Source organism: Macrosteles quadrilineatus, unplaced genomic scaffold (genome assembly GCF_028750875.1).
Source record: "Macrosteles quadrilineatus isolate MER2022 unplaced genomic scaffold, UCM_ALF_1.0 Scaffold_8__2_contigs__length_117827958, whole genome shotgun sequence".
In the NCBI taxonomy this organism is placed as follows: Eukaryota; Metazoa; Arthropoda; class Insecta; order Hemiptera; family Cicadellidae; genus Macrosteles; species Macrosteles quadrilineatus.
The window spans coordinates 62,158,533-62,181,482 of NW_026542601.1; the positions used below are offsets into that span (position 1 = coordinate 62,158,533).

At 32.4% G+C, this 22,950-nt stretch overlaps 1 protein-coding gene across 1 annotated transcript; it reads left to right on the forward strand.

Moving 5' to 3' along the window:
- Window positions 1-475: 475 nt before the first annotated feature.
- On the forward strand, window positions 476-21,402 carry LOC129001445 (uncharacterized). Its single transcript, XM_054428722.1, has 6 exons — window positions 476-636; window positions 14,317-14,522; window positions 15,429-15,564; window positions 17,070-17,203; window positions 18,905-19,133; window positions 20,181-21,402. The coding sequence occupies exons 1-6, from the start codon at window positions 552-554 to the stop codon at window positions 20,246-20,248; spliced, it is 858 nt and encodes a 285-aa protein (XP_054284697.1). The 5' UTR covers window positions 476-551; the 3' UTR covers window positions 20,249-21,402.
- Window positions 21,403-22,950: the final 1,548 nt, after the last annotated feature.

The following is a 22,950-nucleotide window of genomic DNA, read 5'->3' on the forward strand; positions in this document are numbered from 1 at the left end:
TTTTCTATAAAGTTTGAAAACTGTGAATATTTTACTTAGCTCATACTAAACCTAATAAAGGTTTCTTGTAACAAAATACAACACCTTCTCGCCTTAAATATTCACAAGGTGTGAAATATTGCAAAGCAAAGTTGTAAAAAGGCGTGAACTTCGTAAAATAAATCCAGACTCGAGTAGCTTAGGGAGAAATTTATCCTGTTTGGTAGAAAATGTTTAAACTAAGGCGTTATTTTAACCCTATCTGTCTTCAGTAGTACAGTGGACGGCTACATATCATATGTAATGTAAGCTAGTTTCAATGACGACCACCAGGTGCTGTAATAGCAGCACCGGCGCTACATCGGCGCGGTACTCAGTTCAGTTGCATATCTGACGCGTAACTGTTCGCACCCCTTTATTGATAAACTAAAAAGTTGTATACGTAATAAAGTGTACACTATACAGTGTAGAGTGTTTCTAAACTGTTCATATTTTCAATACTGTTAATTTTCGCTGTGTTAAATAAGCTGTGGATCAAGTTGGTTTTGGAATGTAGGGTGGAATATCTGAACATGAAGTTGCTTCTGTTGGAGTTTTGGAGGTGGATTATATATTTAAACACGGCATGGTTTATTCTTCTTCTTCCGTGCATAACAGGTAAATTTTAATTTTTTCAAAGTGTTTTTGTTTGGATTAAGAACTATCATAATCGATCATGTGGTTACTTAGTTTTAATTTTGTAGTTGTGTATATTAACTTAACAAACCTAGGTTTTACGTGAGATAGTAGTATATGTTTCTTGTAATGTAAAAATAAACAAAATAAAAAGGTTTCCAATTTGTATTAGAGTATGTAGCTTTAAGACCAATTCTACAAACTACGATACCACCATACTACAAGCTACCTTAACATGTAAAAATATATAGGAAATGTGAAAACCCCTATTTAAGCTTCCAGAGAATGAACTATTAAATCAAACCTAATACCGTAACGAGACAAAAATTGTTGATTTTAATAAACACCTCCAACTATATCAGTAAGAAGACATTGTGAACGTGTACAATATATGTCTGATCATTAGTTATTTTTAAAAAAGTGTAATATGTATTTCGTGTAATTTTTAGAGTCAAAACAAAAGTTGTCGGATTTCGACTTTTCATATTTTTATTGAAATTTTTCTTCTGATACACGCTTTTTTGTAATGCATATTTTATGTAATAACGTGTGTTAAACATTAACTAAATGACCATAAAATACTGTTGTGAATATACGACCAGAGAACTTAACTGTAAACGTAATTTGTATATATGACCTGTTGCCAAAAGTATTACAGTATACTAGCATTCCTTTGGATAAAGATTAAAGCCAGGTTCAGTGCTGTGCTGTTTCCAAATGCTTGAATTTAATTTGCATAACAGGTCACCATTATGCAAATCTGTTTCATTTCCAAATCATCTGGAAAGCTTTTGAAAATGAATAAAAAGTGATGAAAGTCACAAAGAAAATAACTGTGTGAATGCCAGACACTTTAAAGAACGAAGAACAATGAAAAGGCAAGCGTTTGAAATGGGCAGTGTAATGAAAAACTCCAGTGGTATTTTCCATCCGCAGGCTCTTTGGAGTTTTTTCAGGCGTGAAGAAAACAATGTTTGTACTTTGCATCACAAAGTTAATGCCTGTGTTTCATTCAAACGCCTCGTGAATGTTTTCATTGTGTATGGAATACGTTATACTGCAATAAATGATATTTTATTTCAGTTGATGTATGTTAAAACTGCTTGAGTTCTATATACCTTCTCTGTTAAACGACTAGCACTATGCTTTTAAGATTGGAATAACTTAACATTTGTATACAATATTGTCTAAGCCAAAATATCTACTGTGTGCAGTTTTGAAGCAAAAATATTTAACGTTTGATATAATTTTTAAATTGAGATGAAAAAAACTATGTTTTTAACTGAACCAGTACTCTTAGTAAAACTTAGAAACGCATAAGATTTTTTATGACAGGCTGATATTTCAAATTAAGGACAAGAAAGTAGAAGTACGATTGTGTATAAAAAGTATTTAAATATTAATATTATTAACCTTTTAATTAGGCTTACGACTTCATTTCATTTAATAAAAAAAAATCTAAAACAAAGCCTAGAATAAGATGGTTTTTAGTCTGAACCTAAAATATTTCTAACAATTAAAACATCGTTATTTTAAAGCTGGGTTTAAAACCATTGCGCGTACAAACAATACTCATATTATATCGGAAAATAGTACCTTAATAGTGTAGGTTATAGGTAATTTTTTAAATTCAAAACCTAACATCATTAGCTCTTAGCCAAACACTGACAACTTTATAGTCCGGGCAACGAAGGCAAAAAAAATACCAAATAGAGGAAGAAATTCACGTATTTTTTTCATACAACTAATTTACATGTATTTCTTATGGAAGAAGTATTTGAATAAGATTTATATCTTGTAGATGTTTGAACCGAAATAGTTATACTTTTCTTGCAAGAAATTTAAAATCTTCTTTAATTTGCTAATTTAGTATTGTATACAAAAATTTATAGTTTTCGAATTATTTACGAAAACCCTAAAAATGGGACCTTTAGAGTCCCTATCCCCCTTAACTCCACTCCCATCGGTCAGCACTTTTAGTATGTTGTTTAGGGATCCTTTCCCTACAACTGCACCAAATTTGGCTAATACATGATTTTTCCGTTACAATGTCTTTGTTGCCTGGATTATTAAATTTAAAATCTATTTTTTTCATAAAATAAACTTTTAACAACTTATGCCTCATTGAACGATGAGCACTTTTAAAATACCCATCATTTAATCAAATTTGAGAAGTAACTCTGGTTGGTCGTGCCTGTGAAGTGTAATACCTGTATTTATTCATATCCCAAATTTTCAAAGTTTATTGAGCAGATATTGTGAAATGTTAATATTTATATTGCTGGGCGTAAACTACTTTCTTGTTTAATAATTTAGTTACTAAAGTAATGCTCAAACTGACGTACGTGTTCCTGAAGATCTAATTCCGGGAATTTTCTCCCGTATCGAATGTAGAAAACAAAGCTGGAATTTGAAGCCACAAAAAGACAAACACACATAAAAACTCAAGTGTCGTTTTAAACGATCGTTTCAATGGAAACACTTGCATTACTTCTGCACCGACTTAACTCGTACGTTTTCAAGTTATTTCTACAGCTGTTTTTCAAACATTTGAACTTTCTTTGTTTTTAAAAGCAATGAGTTGTATCATATTGGACCAAACCTACAATTCCATTTAAAAACAACTGTAATCTATAAAGTAAAAAAGAAAATTCATCACAACTCTATACATACTACTTTTTTATCTGAAGTCATGTCTTTAAATGAATCGTATCTTAAATTGTATTAGGCAAAGTTTTGTGAATTGAGTGAGATACTTGTGTTCTTAAAGCCAATACGAGTAATCAATTCCTAACATTATACATAATACAATGAGTTTTAGCATTAGCTCTGAGGACACGTGGTTCGGAACCACATGTAAATTGGTACTTGGTACATTAGTCTAGAAATAAAATATAATATCAGAATTGAGAGTACATATTTAATATTGAGGATATTTTTCAAATAATATAAAATTAAAAGTTGTCATACTCTATTTGATAACATTGACTAATTACTGACAAAAACTAACCATTTGGTTAGGTGAAATATAAAATAGCAGATTTAAAAAAATACTAACATAGACTAGTACAATCAATTAACCATAAAACCGAATCTGTAGGATTTTCATACGAATGGATAATTAGCAAATCATATTTCTCTATGAAGTACATAATGTTTCACTGCATCAGAAGTGTTGCGAAATTTCATGTAAAGGAGTAGGCATATGTGTTGGACCTAATATGCAGTAAATCTGTCTCTTGCAGCTGATATGTAATTACTACTACAAATTAATCAGATTTCTCTGGTGATAGGCAACGCAATGTCAGTACCAAATTACCTCAGGTGAGATAGTAATGTATTAATTGTGTTAGCTAATTGCTTCATTGATAGAAACAGAACAAAAAATAACAAAACTGTAAATGTAATTGATTTTAATGTCAACCTTAACTACTGCATTCCAATAAATGAATAGCTTGGTATATGTGTAAAATGTTTAGTAGTATTTTTAAATGGTTTGTGGTTTATACTTTAAAAATTGCAGGAGTAAAAGTTGTATACACCCCTGTTAAATAGGATGAGTTCAATATATATGAGGTTACATTACCTTAATCGCCAAGTGATCCATGTAGTCCAAATCTAGGATTACGTACGTTTCGACGTCAATGCGTCATTGTCAAATCTACAAAAACTTTTTTAAACCATAAGGGTCACGTCATAGTCTTTCCGACACACACAAACGAAACAATAACGGACAAAAATACATTTAAGTAGGCCTACTAACTAATTTATGGTAAACGGTCGTCACAACATAGTACAGATCTGATCGCATGCCGAGACTCGACTGATGGTGCGCCGCTTCCTGGTTTATCAACTTGGACTTTGTCCTCTGCCACCTGTATCATCCAGTTGTGAGCTCTTTAGTTTTATGAGGGATTCGAACAATGCATTTGACTGGAAAACACATTTGTCATTCAACACATTTTGAGGCTGGTTCCGTGTAGCTTTATAAGTCTCATAATTTTCCAATGCAGTTAATCTATGCCCTTTTCTGCAAATGTGTAATGGTTTTAAATTACTATTAATATTTGTATAGTAATTTAAAACCATTACACATTTGCAGAAAAGGACATAGATTAACTGCATTGGAAAATTATGAGATTTATAAAGCTACACGGAACCAGCCTCAAAATTTGTTGAATGACAAATGTGTTTTCCAGTCAAATGCATTGTTCGAATCCCTCATAAAACTAAAGAGCTCAAAACTGGATGATACAGGTGGCAGAGGACAAAGTCCAAGTTGATACACCAGGAAGCGGCGCACCATCAGTCGAGTCTCGGCATGCGATCAGATCTGTACTATGTTGTGACGACCGTTTACCATAAATTAGTTAGTAGGCCTACTTAAATGTATTTTTGTCCGTTATTGTTTCGTTTGTGTGTGTCGGAAAGACTATGACGTGACCCTTATGGTTTAAAAAAGTTTTTGTAGATTTGACAATGACGCATTGACGTCGAAACGTACGTAATCCTAGATTTGGACTACATGGATCACTTGGCGATTAAGGTAATGTAACCTCATATATATTATATCTCAGTGATTCGGAAAAACAACATACAACATGAAGGATGAGTTCATCACGCGCTATTTCTACTGAAAAAAGCTTTGGCAATACCAAAACGATTTATTTATAAAATATAACAAATTAAATAGGTATTGACATTTTCTACAATACAGTTGGTATTTACATTAAAATACTTTGTTGGTATGATTTAACCTAGAATGGTAGAACCTCTCTATTGGATTGTCCAGCAATCATTATACACATATAAAAATGGTGTTCGAGCCTAAAATTAAATCTTTTCCTTTTTACCATTTCAAGTATACTACTTTTTACTATTACTGTTACAGGGGGGAACTAATAAAAATATCTACTGATTTGGTATATTTAGTCTATCCTATGGTTCATCAGAATTTTTACAAATCTTGCGCAGAATTTTGTCTGGGCAATGAGTTAATATTTAATAATGTGGACTTTATGAAGAGCCTCGGTATATGTGCTATCATGTAACACCACTTATATAGTAAAATGTCATCAGAAAAACAAAACACAATTAGAAAAGAACATTACATTAAGCGGAAATAATAATTTTGTTATAGATTGTATACTTAACTTTCAACTGGTTTGCATTTATCGTTTTATATGCAGGAAAATTATTGTTGCAATGCTGTGGTATTATAAAGCATGGCGAGTTTGAACAAAACCATTTCTTGGCACTGCAATACAAGGAAAGCACTGCACCAGGGAATAATAATGTCTGTAGCTCACCGGAACTTTAGAGCTACATGTCAAACTGTGTCATCCCATTTATCTCCGGTGAAATCTCGTAGCGAAACTCATAACAAGCTGAAGAGTAAGCCTTCAAACCGAGTTTTGTGTCCATTTATCCAACCTAATAAATTAAGCTGCAAGCACAGAAAACATACTACGTGCTGCAAGTGTTCCAAAACTATTATTTGTTGTAAAAATAGTATTATGCAATGTAGAAGCAACCCCTCTAGATCTAGATAGTCAGCTGGCTTTTGGAATCGGACTGCTTATTGTAGATTTAAGATATCATCAAACTGCAGCAAGTTTGACTCGTGGAAATTATTCGTGTAAGTCGGCAAACACCTATCTGGTGATCGTGTGTTCCAAGTGTTTGTGGTTGATCTACTTTCCACACGTATTTAAAGCCATATGAGTGTATATACTGTTCACGCCAAATTTAGCACTCAATTGCAGTTAAATCTTCACTCAGTTAAAAGTGACGAACCTTTTCACAGTTTTCTATTCGTATGTACAATTAACTGTGTTTATGATTAAAAATATAACATCTCGACCTTTTATTGAAATCATGCCATTTGCATGGGTTTAAATATAAGTTAGAATACGGCTTAGCTTGTAGAGTCTTAATTGTTCGAGCCCGTTCCAAACTAAATACTGCCATGAAGTGTCCTGTGTTTAAAATTTGTTTACACTATTCAATCGTAGATAGGTCCAAAAACCATACGAGACAACTGTAAACGTAATCGTGCATATACTCACTTTTAACTTACTGACAGTCTCTACGAATAGTTATTTTCTAAAATTTCGTCGAGACTATACTATGAATTAAATAATACCCCCATTAATTTGTTGAGTGTCTTTGATTAGTCATACGGACATTCAAGAATGTCACAGGAATCAGCTGCAGTTACATTTTAGATTCAAGGGACCACTCAGGGCTAATGATAACAGACCTCAGTCATCAAAGGGAATAAATGCGAAGGTATATTCAAACATACTGTACAGGTATGTGATATGTACATGGCCGTATGTTCAAACAACGATTTCGTCCACAATAATTGCCAAGAACATGAGCAAAATTAAGATGCTTAACTATTTCCAATGAAAATACTGCATTTATAAATGAGTCTCGAGTATAGCTTCAAAAGATGAAACAAATTTATACAAATTAAACGAATTAAAAGATTATGAATATTGGCTCATGAAATAAATCTGTGAAATGAGTGGGTATGAGCTTATTGAATGAGAGAGAAGTGTTGTTGTGCCTCCGTGTTTTATTTTAGACGATAATTTAATTAAAAGTTTTCAACGGTATACAAAGGGTTTGGATAAAATATATACCACTAAATTGTACTATTGAAAATGTACTAGCTATTATATTATACTTTTGGTACATTAGCCTATATTACACTTTTATCTAATTTTGATATAGGAATGTAAACTATTACCATAGGTCTCTTCGTAAATATTTAATGACTTATAAAGAAATAAAAATAAAACGCTAAATATTGTAAGAATGGAAGAATAAAACAGATAAATCTTATTGAAAGAAGAAGTTATTGAATTATTTGGAATAAAACAAAAATGAGGAAAAGTTAGCTATGCCACCAACCGTGTTAAAACCCTCAGCATTTAGTAAGGAGGTAAGAGCTTTAAAATGAAACGAGCTTTCAGAAGTGGATTATCAGGGACCTGTAAAAGCATTATAAGCTTTGCTTATGAGAAGAAATTTACACGGAAAATAACCACTTGACAATTCCATGAAGCGCTTCTGCTCTTTATATTTTAATACATTTACGCGGATAAATCTATATTTCTGAGTATAGAGTTTACTATAATATTACGAGTAAATTTAGTTTAAATTATTTTTATTATTTACGGAAAGAATGTAGAAATATATTTTGTAAAATAAATATAGCAAACAATAAGTCTGGGAGATTGAGTGATCAAAAAGATACCAAGAGCCAATGTCAAACCAAACATAGCACTCTCATTGCGCTGCTCCTCTAAGTAAATATTTCAGTAGTTACTTAGTCAGACAAACGAGCAAACGTAAACATTTACTGTGCAACGATCTGCTGTGCGACACTCGGACCGTGGGAAACTGCATTTTAAACTACAAAGCTAGTTTGAGTATCGATGGATTTCTACACTCATTTCATTTAAGCTCTCGAACATGTTACAAAATTTAGTTCTTTAGTTTACCAGAAAAACATCGACTTATTTAATGGATGAAAAGACTATAAAAATATTATTGTTTGTAGCAAATTTTTGTTTCAGGTTTAAGCAATCCGCGGTTGCTGCTAACATAAAATATAAGATATGTTCAAACATTAATTGTAAACTGAGTTAAAGTTTTTTTAGGGGTTAATAGTACCTAAATAAAGTTTTTGGAAAACAATAAATAAAGTTGAGGTTTAAATTTAGGCTTTTATGAGTTTTGAGCGTACAAAACAAAACCAAAGAAATGTGTTTTGAGTTTCAAATACTTGTGCCAGCGATAAAATATTGCAAGACAAAGCTGAATCTTGAAGATTGTTCTCAGAGCTGTGTAACATATGACAGCAACGAATATCAATCATAGAACAAAACTGCTTCTGTCCGTCCTGGGAGTGCATCTTTTGTGTCCATTTCAGAACATTCTTCATTGTAACAACTGAAACCCTGTAGTATGTTAAAATTTTTACCCATAAAGAATTTTGATGTCTTTGTTTGATATTTTATGATTGCCTTAAATTAGTTTAATAGCTTTAAAAAATAGCAAATATTTTTAAAAACATCTCATAGAATGGTTTGCCATCTCATTGATAGGTTTTGCCATCTCTCGCAATTACTAATGCGAATGTATTTATACCATATTTATACAATGTTATAGTAAATTGTAATAAAAATACAGCTTACGATTACTTAAAAACTATGTTTAAATTAAAACAACAGTTATTATTTTATTTAACACAATAAGAACTTTAATACGGAGTGACACAACCATGTTCTGAAACAACGTAGTTTAAAACTTAAATTAATTATGAATTAAATAAACATTTACAGATTACACCAAGCGTAATATTTATGTAGCAGCTTGTTCTTAATCTTCTATTTACTATTTATTTGGACATTGTTTGTGTGTATATATATATATATATATATATATATAGTTTCTTAGAGAAGTATCCAAACCTAGTCCTGTTGCTATCCAACGACAACCACTTGTTATACCACCAATAGGCGATACCTAATGACAAATAGCATGTAGGTCCAGAATCGATTTAGCTCGAAATCTAACCTTCGAATTTAAAGGCGAGTGTTATACTCAGACAACCGTATAACATTGTCTCAGCTTGGACATTCTTTAAGCACAAGTTTGTATTTAACAAGCAATATGTACATATTCCCCATACTTCTTTGTTTTCTAATTTGAACGTAGGTAACACAGGGTTCTACATGAAAAACGGTTGTTTCAAAGATAATATCATGGTGAGTGAAAAAACACTGAAAAAATATACAATTGGTTGATTTAAGCCCGAACGATAACTTTGGTTTTGGTTTGAAAACTTCTAATCTTAAGTCTTTTAAATATATATCCTTAATCCCAACATTCTTTGAGACTCAAACATTTGTCAACAAACAATGTCTGTTGTACAATGTACAACAATGTACTGTTAAACTAATCATACTAATATTATAAATGTTAAAGTTTGTGTGTTTGTTTGTTTATTTGTTTGTTTATTTGTTTGTATGTTTGAAGTTCAATCACGATCGGATTGTGTTGAAATTTGGTATGATGATAGCTCACATTCCTGATTAACATATAGACATATTCTTACCTCAAAAATCCTTTCGGGCTCCGCCCCAATGGCTCTAGGGTTTCCCATGTTAACCTTATGAGTATTCATATTTAAAAGGAATTAAATAATCTTTCCAGCCGTTTCAACTACACAATTTGTTTCTTTGATATTCAGTAGCATTAAAAGGTTATACGGTTTACCAACAGGGTGCAGCACCATTAGATCTATATACATTTACAGCTAATTTGAACCAAGCAGCAACAAAAATCTGAGTGTGAGAACTTTACTTCTTTATATTGTTTAAGTGAAGTTTTGATAGATGTTTTATACACAGTATATACCATAGATTAGTAAACGAAATTTTCTCAAAACGTGTCCTCTCTCATTGCAAATGCAAAGCACGAGTATTTAACTACAATAAGCATTGTATACCAATCCCGTAGGAAGGACGGGTACTCAGCTAGTATAATTATATAACTAATATAATTTTGACATTCAATGAGAGTTATTTTGCTTGTCAGACGTAATAACAATCAACTATTAACTATGAATAACTATTATTTTCTTACAACATTGACTGTTGTTGAATTTTTGTCGGAAAATTAGAAGTAAATGCGTTTCTTAAACATTGAGATTGGCAGTAACAAATAACTTATGAAAATGCCATTAAAATTAACTGCATAGTACGGGATAGTGGTTGAGTATCATTGAATATTGAGTTTTGAAAGTGGAAAATACAAATACAAAGATAAAATCTACATTTTTGTGAATCTGTCATTTTTGTTAATATCTTTGTGAAAAACACTACCCTATTTGATAGGCACACAATGAAGATTAAACAAATGATAACAAATCTGACATCAAAAAATGATTCTCTAGAATAATTTAACAGACTTAAATAACGTTCTGTGTAATTATCTGGACTGAAATAGCAATTTAGTTCTCCAGGGGAGCAAGACTCTGTATAGTTCTGGCGGATATTATGGTAATGTTACCTCCTTGATTGCTGTCTGGGTTTGGCCATCTCTCGCAGTTACTTATGCGATTGTATTTTATACTATATTTCAATGTTTTGAATTTACACACAAAGTATATAGGCTAGTTTATCTCCATTCCCAAGAATGTTTAATTTTTCGTCATACACTTTTAGAAGTTAGATTTTTTCTTAGTCATGTTACACTACCACTTACTGCCATATTACTACAGCAAATACTTGAAAAGCAGTCTTTTGAAATAGTTAAAGTATATTTGTATACTTTGAATATTTGTAGCAATTCTTTTAACCAAGCAATACAAATAAATTTTATTTTCGTGTAAAGGTCTTTTCGGATCAAAAAGTGCAATTGCTGTGTTCAATTACACTCATATGCTTTCATAATAATTTTAATTGATACAAAGCTATATAGATATAGGCTACATTATATTGTATAAATTAAGACGAAGCTTTAAAACGGGATTATCAAATCGTGAGTTTAAAATAATAATAATAAAAAATATAATAATAAAACATGCTCAATATTCAACAAAATATTGACTAGAATTCACAGGTGTTGTACCAAAAACATAAATATATTCAGAAAAATACGTTAAGTATGAAATATAGAATAAAAAATAATTTGTAGTTTAGATTGCATATTATGTATTTACATTTTTGTTTGGACACATAAATTTAGTGACAAGAGTTATTATCTTTTAATGAGGACAAAATTCGCATTCTATCAGGATCTCCTTACAGTTGATTAGGTTTTAGTTGCAATTCAGCACGACTAACTAAGGATAATTATATCCCAGATTGAATCTCTTTAATGCCCACTTAATTCAACCACTGCTATAACAGTTCTTATTACTGGGGCCTCTTGATTATACCCCTGACCAGTTTATTGATTACCTATATATCTAGCAATATAAGTAGCTAAGTTAGCTATGTAGCTTGAAGTGTTTTAATTATAGAAAAACAGGGCACTTTTGGTTTAGACTAACTTACGCCTTAGAACAATGGCCAATGTATTTTATACTATCATAAAGATTGACTGAGTAAAATCACTCTTTAAGGGGCAAAAATGAATAACACGCCTGTTACTTGGTAGCTTTCCAAACTAAATTAAGATAAGGTTGGTAGTAATGAAACATGATTTGAGTTTATAAAATAAATGGCGTAACTAGATAATAAAAAATCAGCAAATACTTTTTGATGTATACATAATAAAAGGTTAAACTGAAAATTACACAGTGGAAGAACGCATAGCATGGAATTAAGAGAACATTCCCAATAAAATAAACATGGTACATTTAAGTTGTGTTTTACTGCAGTGCTAAACTTTGATACACTGTATCATCAGTAGCTATTTTTGTATTTTATAAACAACGAAATTTCCTGTTGTTTTCCCAGGGGGACTTACTTTTATCTCATTATTTTAAATTGAAACTATTGAAATACTTTAGTTAAAAATGGAGTTTTCATTAATAGATGTGTGGGGTGGTAGATGATAAGGTCATGTCTAGTTACACACTCTATCTACAAACATTTTTTTTAAATATAACATCATAACCGCCATTTGGAAAAAAATAATATTGAATAAACCTACCAGAAAATTGCATGTCAAGAATTATACTCCGTATCTTGGAGTTTTGTTTATAAATTCAATCATCGGGACTATTCCCTCTGACAAGCCATTGTTAGACATTCTCAATTCGGAGAGCTTTTAGTGGCTAAAAGAGACTACGTATTCGATATTACTTTTTAGCTCTATATTTTGATAAATAATGTAATTTCCAAAAGGCACCTTTTTTAATCTCTTTGGATGCAACAGTTCGTAATCCAGACTTATTGTGTATATATGCATATTGTGAGATGTTTGTTTAGCAATTTTATCTCATACTGCTGACTCTTAAATACTGTAGATCATGAGTAGTGACGTTGAATATTGGCATAAACATTTTTGTTTTATTCATATTATGTGGTTCGTTAAAGAAATGCTAATATCAACTTTTTACGCTGCACGCTCGTTAAGTGCTTTTAAGAAACAGATTCTGTAAAAAGATTTTCTTTTCCCACAGTTAACAGACAAGGCTTCCTTGCACTGATTATAGCACGCAAAGTATCTAATGGCTGCATTTACTTACTTTTGCCCCACTAATTTTACTCTGCCAGACTCCAGTGTTCAAACCAAACAACACAAAACAGTGTTTTTTACCAGGCACGTATTACGTGTATGCTGGAAAATAAGTTGGCTAAATAAGATACTACGACTACGATCAGCTGTTGCTGTGTTTCCCATTTCGTCCAAAGCTTGTATTTAACCTAAACTAAAACGTGCTGTTTAGTATTTGATAGACTAGTTATGTATATGTTTTGAGCAACTGTAGAACAAATTTAATGTATAACGCAAGCGCAAAGTGCCTTTGCTGCAACCGAGAAACTTTTATCTTATAACCATTTATCTCATGTGCAGCAAAGTGCCACTTCACGCATTAGCTCCACGAATAACTATTTCAAGATGCAAAAGAGAGTCGTGCGGGAAATTTCAATTAGGTTTGCAAAAGCTCCCAGTTATGTATCTAACGAGTAAAGTGAAATTTCTATTTCAATGGGTTTAAAAAGTGCATATCTGTTTACCTGCTTCCCTAATCAATTATTTTGTTACTTTTTACACCCCTTTTTGGGATACCAACGAATATCAAATCTACTTCTACACAAATTTGTATAAATAATGCTATTCCTATTTACACTTTATGTGACATAATCAAATGTGAAGAGCGAATAGCGAACTATTCGGATCATAACTTTGGCAACATTATGATGAAGCAATTGCTAGTAACACTCTCATCATATTTAAGATTTGTATAAAGTTGTGTTGTTGCCTATTTAGTGATTCTTCATAAAAAAGACCCATCCGGATGGTTAATCTTTCAATGTCTGCATCCATTTTCGAGTTTGAATACACCTATATACAGCAATTTTCAATAAACTCTAAAACTTAAACTCGCGTCCAAGTGGACAGTATTAAAAAGATAATTTAAACAAAGGTTTTACTAGGTAAAATAAATTAACTAAATTAGGTAAATTAATTAATTGTTATTAGGTATTAACAAATAAATTTGAAACATAATATGTAGCAGCATTAAAAGTGTAAACCCGTTTGTGAGCAATTACAAACAAACTGTATTAGCTCTGTTTTTATACTGAATAACAGAGTTGTTTGCTATGCTGTCATTTTACTGGATAGTCCATTCTGTCATTTGAACAGTTAATCATTTGAACTTTATTAAGTATGAGTGATGTATCTAATTAAGTCCTTTGGAAGGTTTTGACGTGTTGGATAAATGTAAAATTGTCAACGGTTATGAGTCGGTGCTCTGGTTAGAAGAGCTCTATCCAAGACAGAAAATGTCGTATTTTTGGATTCTGGGACCACAACGTAATTTCATCAGTATGCATTGATGTGCTCTCCCAGTTAACTCCTTACCTTTTTGAATACGTTCCACGTATAGGTCTGAGGCGTACGTACCTAGTAAAATCAATGGTCTTTCGACCTCTTCAAAACTTACCAAACCACCCGTTGTTCTAGGGGTTGGTGGGCTACGGAACGTCACTATCAGGGTTCCTCTGGCCGTCACTGCAGGCGCCACCGTCTCCCTCTTCTGCAGCTATGATCTGGAGAACGAGCCTCTCTACACCATCAAGTGGTACAAGGGAAGACAAGAATTCTTTCGCTACGTGCCCAAGGAACTGCCTCACACTAGGGTGTTTCCTATCAAGGGGTTCAACGTGGATGTGAGTATAATGGCTTGGAGCTAACATTTGTTATACAAATGCATAACTAAAAAAGAAGCTGTAACCTCATATACAGAGTAGGTGAAATGACCCAAAACGGCTGAATATTTTTAGTTATGCTAGAAATTCGAATAAAATTATGTTTACGCTGCAAATTACTTTGCGAATACATTAAAACTAAAATACTATTCCTTTTAGCTTATTACCAACTATCAACAACTACGCGGAAGGGATCGGCCCACTAGGAGTCAGCAGAAAATAATAAATTGAAGCATAAATTAAAAAGGCGTATAAAATTTAAGGTCTCTGTTAGGAAATGAAACCCCTTAAAGTAAAACTCAAACTGACTCTGAGCTACAAATGGCAGCTGTTCAAAGATTACTTAAATTTGCGATTTTGGCAACCGTATATCTTAGAATGGCAGCCTTTTGACTCAGATATTTTTTTTAGTTCAAGTTTGTATTGTATTAGTTAAGTTAGGGCATTTAATTTGATGAGCATATTGGTCTAAGCTTACATTTATGATTTTCTTTTGATTTCGTGTGGGCCCAACCCTGAGGAGTGAGGATGTAGACTTATTTGAATGACTGCCATTTCTGCCTCGGTTGTCTGGTTGTATTTGAGTTTGTGGCATTGTGTTCTGCTAACAAAGAACTTTATGTTGTATATCAACTTAAGTTTCTTTTTGCTACCAACTCATCGGGTCTATCCCCCAGCTGAGGTTGATAGTAGGTAATATGAAAAAAATATATTATTTTGGTTCCCAATTTAATTTGCAAAGTTTGAATATTCTAGCATAAGTTATAATAAAAATCTCCAGCCGTCCCGGAACTTTTCATCAAACTTGTATAAGCAAACTAACTGCACTGATACAAAAGCACAGACTTAGAAACCACTGACTTGCAGGTGAGCCTGTCAGGCCCAGAACGTGTCGTCCTGAGAGATGTCAACAGAGCCATGTCAGGTCGCTACTTATGTGAGGTGTCTACCGACGCCCCGGACTTTCTAACCATGGTGGTGGCTGCTAACATGAATATAGTGCGTAAGTGTTATTTGTTTGGCTACCGCTGCGTATTATAGAAAAAACAAATTTTCAATAGTATAAGGAATAGTAGCTCAGTTGTTGGTCAGTCGTTTTTCGACGGCACTGTGTATAAAAGACGGAAGTTATAAGCTCTCGTCCAGGTTCCACCACTATATTTTAACAGTACAGTCCAGCATGGAGGATTGCATGAAGGATTCTGTATTCTATTCGCACAAAACTTGCTCTGAATACGTAACACTTTCAAACAGTAGTCCGATGTAGATGGCAAATATAAGGTTGAAAGTGGCCGAAAACGTTATGAAAATATATTTAGTTAAAGATATGTTGTCGAACATATTTACTATGAATGTCTCTGTCTCCTTACACGGTTTTAGACCTCTCTTTGTAACCGTTTCTAACCCACTTAACCAACTTCTAACCGTTTGTGACTTAATATGGCAAATTAATTTGTTTTAATTCCTCACTTTATATACCTGATACGTTATAGTTGTTTCGTCATTAATACGGTTCCTATTTATTATTTTACTCCTATGTTTTTTTACTCTAGATAGGCCGAGTAAATATGTATACTCGTATTTCTGCGAGTATGTTGATGATGCTTGCAAGGAACTATTCTACGAGTTTAAACTAACGATGAATTAGAATTATTATGCCAAAAACTCACAAATAATGCGAAATATACAAACACATCATAAAACGAAGCCATATTTAATCTAATAAACTCTTTAAAATAATTATGAAGGTGACACTTTTTTACTATTTCTATCATAGGACGTTAAAATGAATAAAAATGAAAATAACGATAATTTAAATAGAGTAAAGTACCTAAGTGCAACAACAAACCCTTTTAAACCATTAGTTAGTAATGACACGTTTTTACTATAATGACAAGATAAAGTAGGAGAAAAGAGACGCAAAGGGTACAATAAAGGCCAGAAGAAGCAATATCTTTTATAGAACGAGAAGTTGTTTTATGTACCGCAATATTCAGCTCTAATATTGCCAGCCAAAGTCACGTCCAAATCCTGGTGTGCTTCTCTCCCATTCTAAGGCTTCAAATTTAGTGTGTCTTTAAATGTAATGTGAAAGTCGCTTAATAATTGTCGTAATGAAGTCGTAATAATAGATGGAAACGAAATTGGTTTTATAATAAAGTAATTTTTTAAAGTGTAGGCCTATATTTGAAATTATATTTTTTTTTTACATGTTTAACCTACACAACCAAATAAAATGTTTGGTCAGGACTGAGATGTCTAAAAGCTAACACGTGTTGGTCCATAACAATCTTGTTCAATCTCTTCCAAGAAATGCTCAGTAAACAGGGTTGAACGTGTGTTTAAGGTGTTGTCATACCATACCACTAACGGTTAAGTAAAATATCTCCCCGTCTATCTTATCAGCATTTTTGTTAATACATATATTCTCTTTCTAGTTTGCAAAATTTACGTTAAATTACATAAATCAATTAGTAATTTGCGCTGTAATTCATTTTATTTACACAGGACCGCTGGACCAGAAGCCAGTATTGGAGGTGGACAAAACAAAATACTCCCTCGGGGAAACTCTAAGAGGAAACTGTACTTCACCACCCTCCAGCCCTCCAGCGAACCTCACACTATACGTCAATGGGAATAAGGTAAAATTAATTTGAATACCTACCAAAATGTGTTTGTTCTTTTGTTAACAACTTACTTGAAGTTACTGTTCAATAACACTAATTTTCTAATGCATGATGTGATACTTCAAGTATTTACTGAACCAGTTTTAAAGCTTAAAACGACTAATGTAAATACATATTCTTGAAACAATTTAATTGAACAAATGTTGAATAGGCTAATTCTTTGGGTTGAATAGACCATCAAAAATATTCGGTTTAACAAAAAATCTGATTTGTCATAGAGAGCTTTTTAATCCACTATAAACGTGACGTCTCCAAAGAAATCTTTAATATGTTACCAAAATACAACAATTATGTTATGTTAGGTTATATTGATGCATACTGGAAGAAAGAAATGTGAAATTTCTTCAACCGTCATACTAACGTCTTGAAAATTCTACCTTCATTGTTCAGATACATTTTTGGATACGGCATTGTTTTCCTATAGTTACCTGACAAAGTGGGCTTCCTTTCACTGATTATAGTAAGCTAATGATGAAGTATTGGATAAATTTACACTTACAGCTTAATTAGGATAATAATAAAGAAAAGAAAATCCGACATGTCTCTCAGTCTTGAAAAATTGACTATTGATACTTCAGTATCCAATAGTCAATGATAGGACCTTCTCGTTATTGATGAACTTTACTAAAATCCATACGATACGCGTTAAACATGCTCGCATTTTTGTTTGAACAGTGGCAAAGTGAATTGTTTCTATCGTGGTTACCAATATAAGGGCTTGTTTAAATACATAAAAAAATATTAATTCCTGGGTATCCTTAGTCGACTAACCCAATGACTACTTTTAGTGAATTATAATTAATTACAGTACATTATTCATTGCTACAGGTACCTAGTTAGCACTGTATGTGTCTTGAGTGTCTATTGCGCAACAGATCTAGAATATAATCGTAGTAAAACAAAAGTCATAGGCCTATAATTAATAAACTAATAACAACCAACACGCTGTTTAAGGCTAATTTGTGCATTTACTCACTTTTGCCACACTAATTTTACTTTTGCCACACTCCAGTATTCCAACACAGAACAGTTTACTTTTATTAGGCACGTAATACGTGTACCTACGCTTGAAAATAAGTTTGCAGCACTTAAAGATACTACGACTACGACTACGATCAGCTGATTTAGTGTTTCTCATTTTGTTCAACGCTTAGATTTAACCTAACCTATAAAAGTGTTGTGTAGTTATAGTGTTTGAAAGAATAATTATTTCTATACTTTATAGTAACTGTAGGGAAAATATAATGAAATGAAATAAGAAATGAAATGAAATAAAATAAGAAATGGAATGAAATTAAAAATATAATGTGTAACACGAGCGAATATTGCCTTTGCTGCACCCAAGGAACTTTCAACACTCGCCGGCGGCTCGTGCGTAAACATTTCTCTCATGTGCAGAAAAGTACCACTTCGCACACTAGCTACACAAATAACTATTTCTTTAAATCAATAATAAAGATATAAACTTAGGTAGCTGTTTTAGGTTAAAATATATCAAAATAGTAAATTTAACAACCATAACGACTTTTAATTTCACAACTAATTATTATATTCTATGATCTTAAACGAATAATTCGATTGCTGGTGGAAATCGTACCTTAAAATCACGTTTAACTTAGTCACAATGGATCAACTAATTATTTTGTTCCCTCGCAGGTCCGGCCAGGACCTTTCATGAAGTCTCACTTCTTCGGGGAGGAAGATCACAAGGTGACGATCACGGAGGTGTCACTAGAAGTCAACAGTTTCCTTGGGTCTAGAGTGAGACTGCAGTGTGTGGCAGACCTGTTCGGAGTGTTCACCTCGTACAGTGAAGTGATCGAAGTGGTTGTGGTCGAAGACAAACCCATCCTGGCGTCCGTTCTGGACAACAGAGAGAACCGAGGTAAGTTGGGATACATAGCGGTGTATTAGAGTTCAGTGAAGATGTGTAGAATCAAGAGGAAGGTTAAATTAGATTCTAATGTTTTAACTCCAAAATAAGTTAGGAGATGGTTAAGCACAAATACCCTCTGACCTCCTCAAGCCTTATTGAGTACATAAATACATTTAAGTGAAAATTGGTAGGCTAATTGTTTTTGTGGCTCCCACAAGTTTGAAAACCTACGTGGTTTTATACTCGGGTTAGATGTAAGCCTATTTCGCAGATTGGAGTGATGAAACTAGGGTGTAAATCAAAGTAGATTTTTGGTGAGCTAAGATAGAAACAGCAGAAGTCAACTACGTATTGGGAAAGAAGACAAGCTTAGGTTTATTGTAAAGCTATTTGTGAAGTAGGCAAGTGACTTAATTAAAGTGATGGCGGTCAAGGCTAAACTAACAATGATTCCGAGTCTAAACAACTGGGGAGCGATACACTAGGTTTCAATTGAATGCTAGTGTGTACTTGGATGTAGGGTGATTAAAAAGTGTATTGTTTATATATGTGTAAAATTCGTAAAACTCAGTACTGTCTGGAGGCTTGCCAACAACTATCTATATTGCTTACAAAATTAAACCTAGAAACCCTCCTCTGCCTAAGGCCCTCAGCTCCACCTCCTTCAGCGGAACACTGTTCTCCAACTCACAACGCAACAGACACAAAGACCCACCCTCACGAATAAGTACAACAACCTAATTAAAGCAGCAGCTTTCTGTAGGTCAGCACAACTAGTTATTAACAATAGCTCCAAAAAAATGAAATATTATTTTTTTTTACAATTGCAAGATTTGAACTAGTAAACCTCTGGTTTTTGTACATGCAGTTCTTTGGGGTTGGCATACTGGAAAAAAGTGTTCACTTCATCATTGTGGCATTAACGCAACGATCTGTCTGAAATTAACAGTGGACACCCAACGTGATTCACTCTGTATATTAGCAGGGAATTGCATGGATTTATGTTTTAACACTCTGGGTAACACTTTTAGAAACTTTTATTTTTGTTGTTTCCAGGTCAAACAAGTAGGAGTTTTGTCCTACTGGTATCAACGCTAGGAGCGCTAGCGTCTCTCCTCAGGTAGCAGATGTAAGCGCGTGAACTACTTCTACCGATTCGGAATCGTTTCCTTCCAATCAAAAGTTAACAAATAAAGATGTTACCACTTTGAAAATTTTCATGTGAAAAAGATAACTATATTACAATGTTGATGGGGTGTGTTAATGTTGAGAAGCTCAAGTATGTCCCATTTTCATGTCCCTTGCCCCTTCTAATTGCTTTTAACCCATTTGCTACAAGTTTTGTACAAACCGTTTGATGTTCTGGAATAAATGAAAAAAATAAGCAGGAACCCTTACTACAAATTTATTGAATAACATTTGAAGGATCAACATATTTCGATAAACATTAAGTCTTCAATGTTAAGACATAGTTCAAATGAAATTTTAATTTAAATTTTCACTACTTCTCCTTTGATGTTTATTTATATTATTATACTACCTTTAACGGCGTGTATTAGTTTGGCATTAGAACCATCTCAAGTCATTTGGTGTAAATTTATGAACATATAGCCATATTTTAAAATTGGATGATAAAAAAAAAGTTTTACGAAATCCTGTAACATTTTCGTAATTACTTTGTTAGCTATGATTATGGGGAATTGTGAAAAAGAACAAGCAAAATTACTAAATCTCACTCACTGTATGATGATGATTAATTATAACTAAACAAGTTACAGAATGATGATAGTCTTAAAGTATATTTTTGATTTGTTGTAGGACTATAGTGCTGTTTATTGGCAAGTGTAATGCATAAATATACACATTTCTTTCACATTTTCCAATCAATGACGCAAAATAAAAAATACGGATTGCAAAGGTTAGAGAGCATTTAGTGTTCATCAATTTACCTGCCTTATAATAATAAAAAAATAATTCTTTGTTTTTTGGACAGTAGAGCAAAGATTGTTGTTTGGAATTATGATAATTTGTATTTTTAAAGTCAATCATGATTATCGTTTTATAAGCGCAAATTATCAAATAATGAAAATTTATCGACCCCCTCTCTTATTTTAGAATATAATAATGGAGTCACACGAAGCGATGTTGTTATTATGTAGCTTGTAAAAGATTTGTGTGCCAAATACTCTTTTATAATACTAAGATGCTTAGATTGTACATATTGTATATTGTAGTTAATAAATGACTGTATTATCGTATTTAAATGAAAAAAGACTTATTTGTGGTGTTGTAATTCAAAATAATATTTTATTTAATAAAGATTTAAACAAATAAAACAAGTGATATAATTTTACCCGATTTTGGACTATGTTCAGAGATATTTGAAAATTAGGATAAAACAGGTTGAGGCGATGAAATTACTCCAAAGTTCTTTCGCTATAATAAAGTAATAGGAATAAACTAGGGGACCAAACATTGCTTGGTGGTGTTTAATTTGTTTAGGGGGTTAAGAATGAAAAAAAAAACATGGGACTTACAAATTTATAATTTCCGAAAGATTTTGGTCTTCAATAAGAACAATAATTACAAAATACTGTTTGAAATATGCCTTTGAAAGGTCGTATGCCCTCTAAATTTAGTGTCAAGCCCTAGCCAGCTCAATTGGCAGATTTATTTGTTTGTGATTTCGTCCTTTTGGGTTGTTTAAGTGCAAGCTTTTGTCTAGTCACGCCATGGAATTGCTCAAAATGAAGCAAAGAATCGTCTATGGAAGGATTCCTGGAGATATGCTTAAACGCGAATTTGGTGGATTTTTCAAGCAAATCGAGAAATATTTGTTAACGTCACAATAATTAAAGATATCCCTCCGCAACAAAACTGCAGACTAAGCTAATTTAATTTTTTCTGATTGTATTTCACCTTAAATATTTTCATGAACAAGTCACATTTATTACAAAACTTAAACAAATATTATTATATAAAAAATAATTTGACATGATATAAGACATGACGAAAGTTAAGGTAACTATATGGTGTAGCTTTATAACTCAATATAAAGTTTCGTTGAACAGATAATGAAAATCATGTTATTTAACTATAATATATCTATATTTTTTAGTTGAAAGCTAAATTTACTTTTATAAAATTAGTGCTGAAACAAAGTTATAAGAAACTAGAACTTTTGTGAAAAACAAATCCCCGTCAAAATGTAACCTGTGTCATGGGACCGATCTGTTGGAAATGTGGTGCAACTTTACAAACAAAGCTAAGTCGAATATAAGTTTTCTTGATGTTAAAGTTTGTTTACGATTATTGAATTACCATACTGTAAAACTAATATGATATTCACATTAACCCAAAGTTCTTTACAACTGTATTTATATTTGTTTTATAATTTGAAAAACTGCATTTTGAAACAAACCTAAGCCAAGCTTATAGATCTATACAGTACCTAATAAATTTAATAAGTTGAATTAAATGTTACTTTGTAGCCTAGTAGGTACTTAAACGTGCAATCGTCCAAAATTTAAACACATGATAATGTAAAAAGCGTGTGAAAACGTATAATTAATTTTATACTAAATATAAAACTATGGTGCAACGTCCAACATTAGATTCATGGAATATATTTGTTGCTGTATCTCGTAGTATTGCAACAGGGGGAAAATGTAGCAATCATAAATACGGTTTAATTAGGTACATGTGTTAGTTTTTTAATGCACAAAAAAGGCACAAGCAAGATATAGTAACACATTTAGTAAATTCCCTATTCAGATAGTAATAATTGATTACTTAAAATCTTGTTCATTTCTTGTGATTCAAGGGA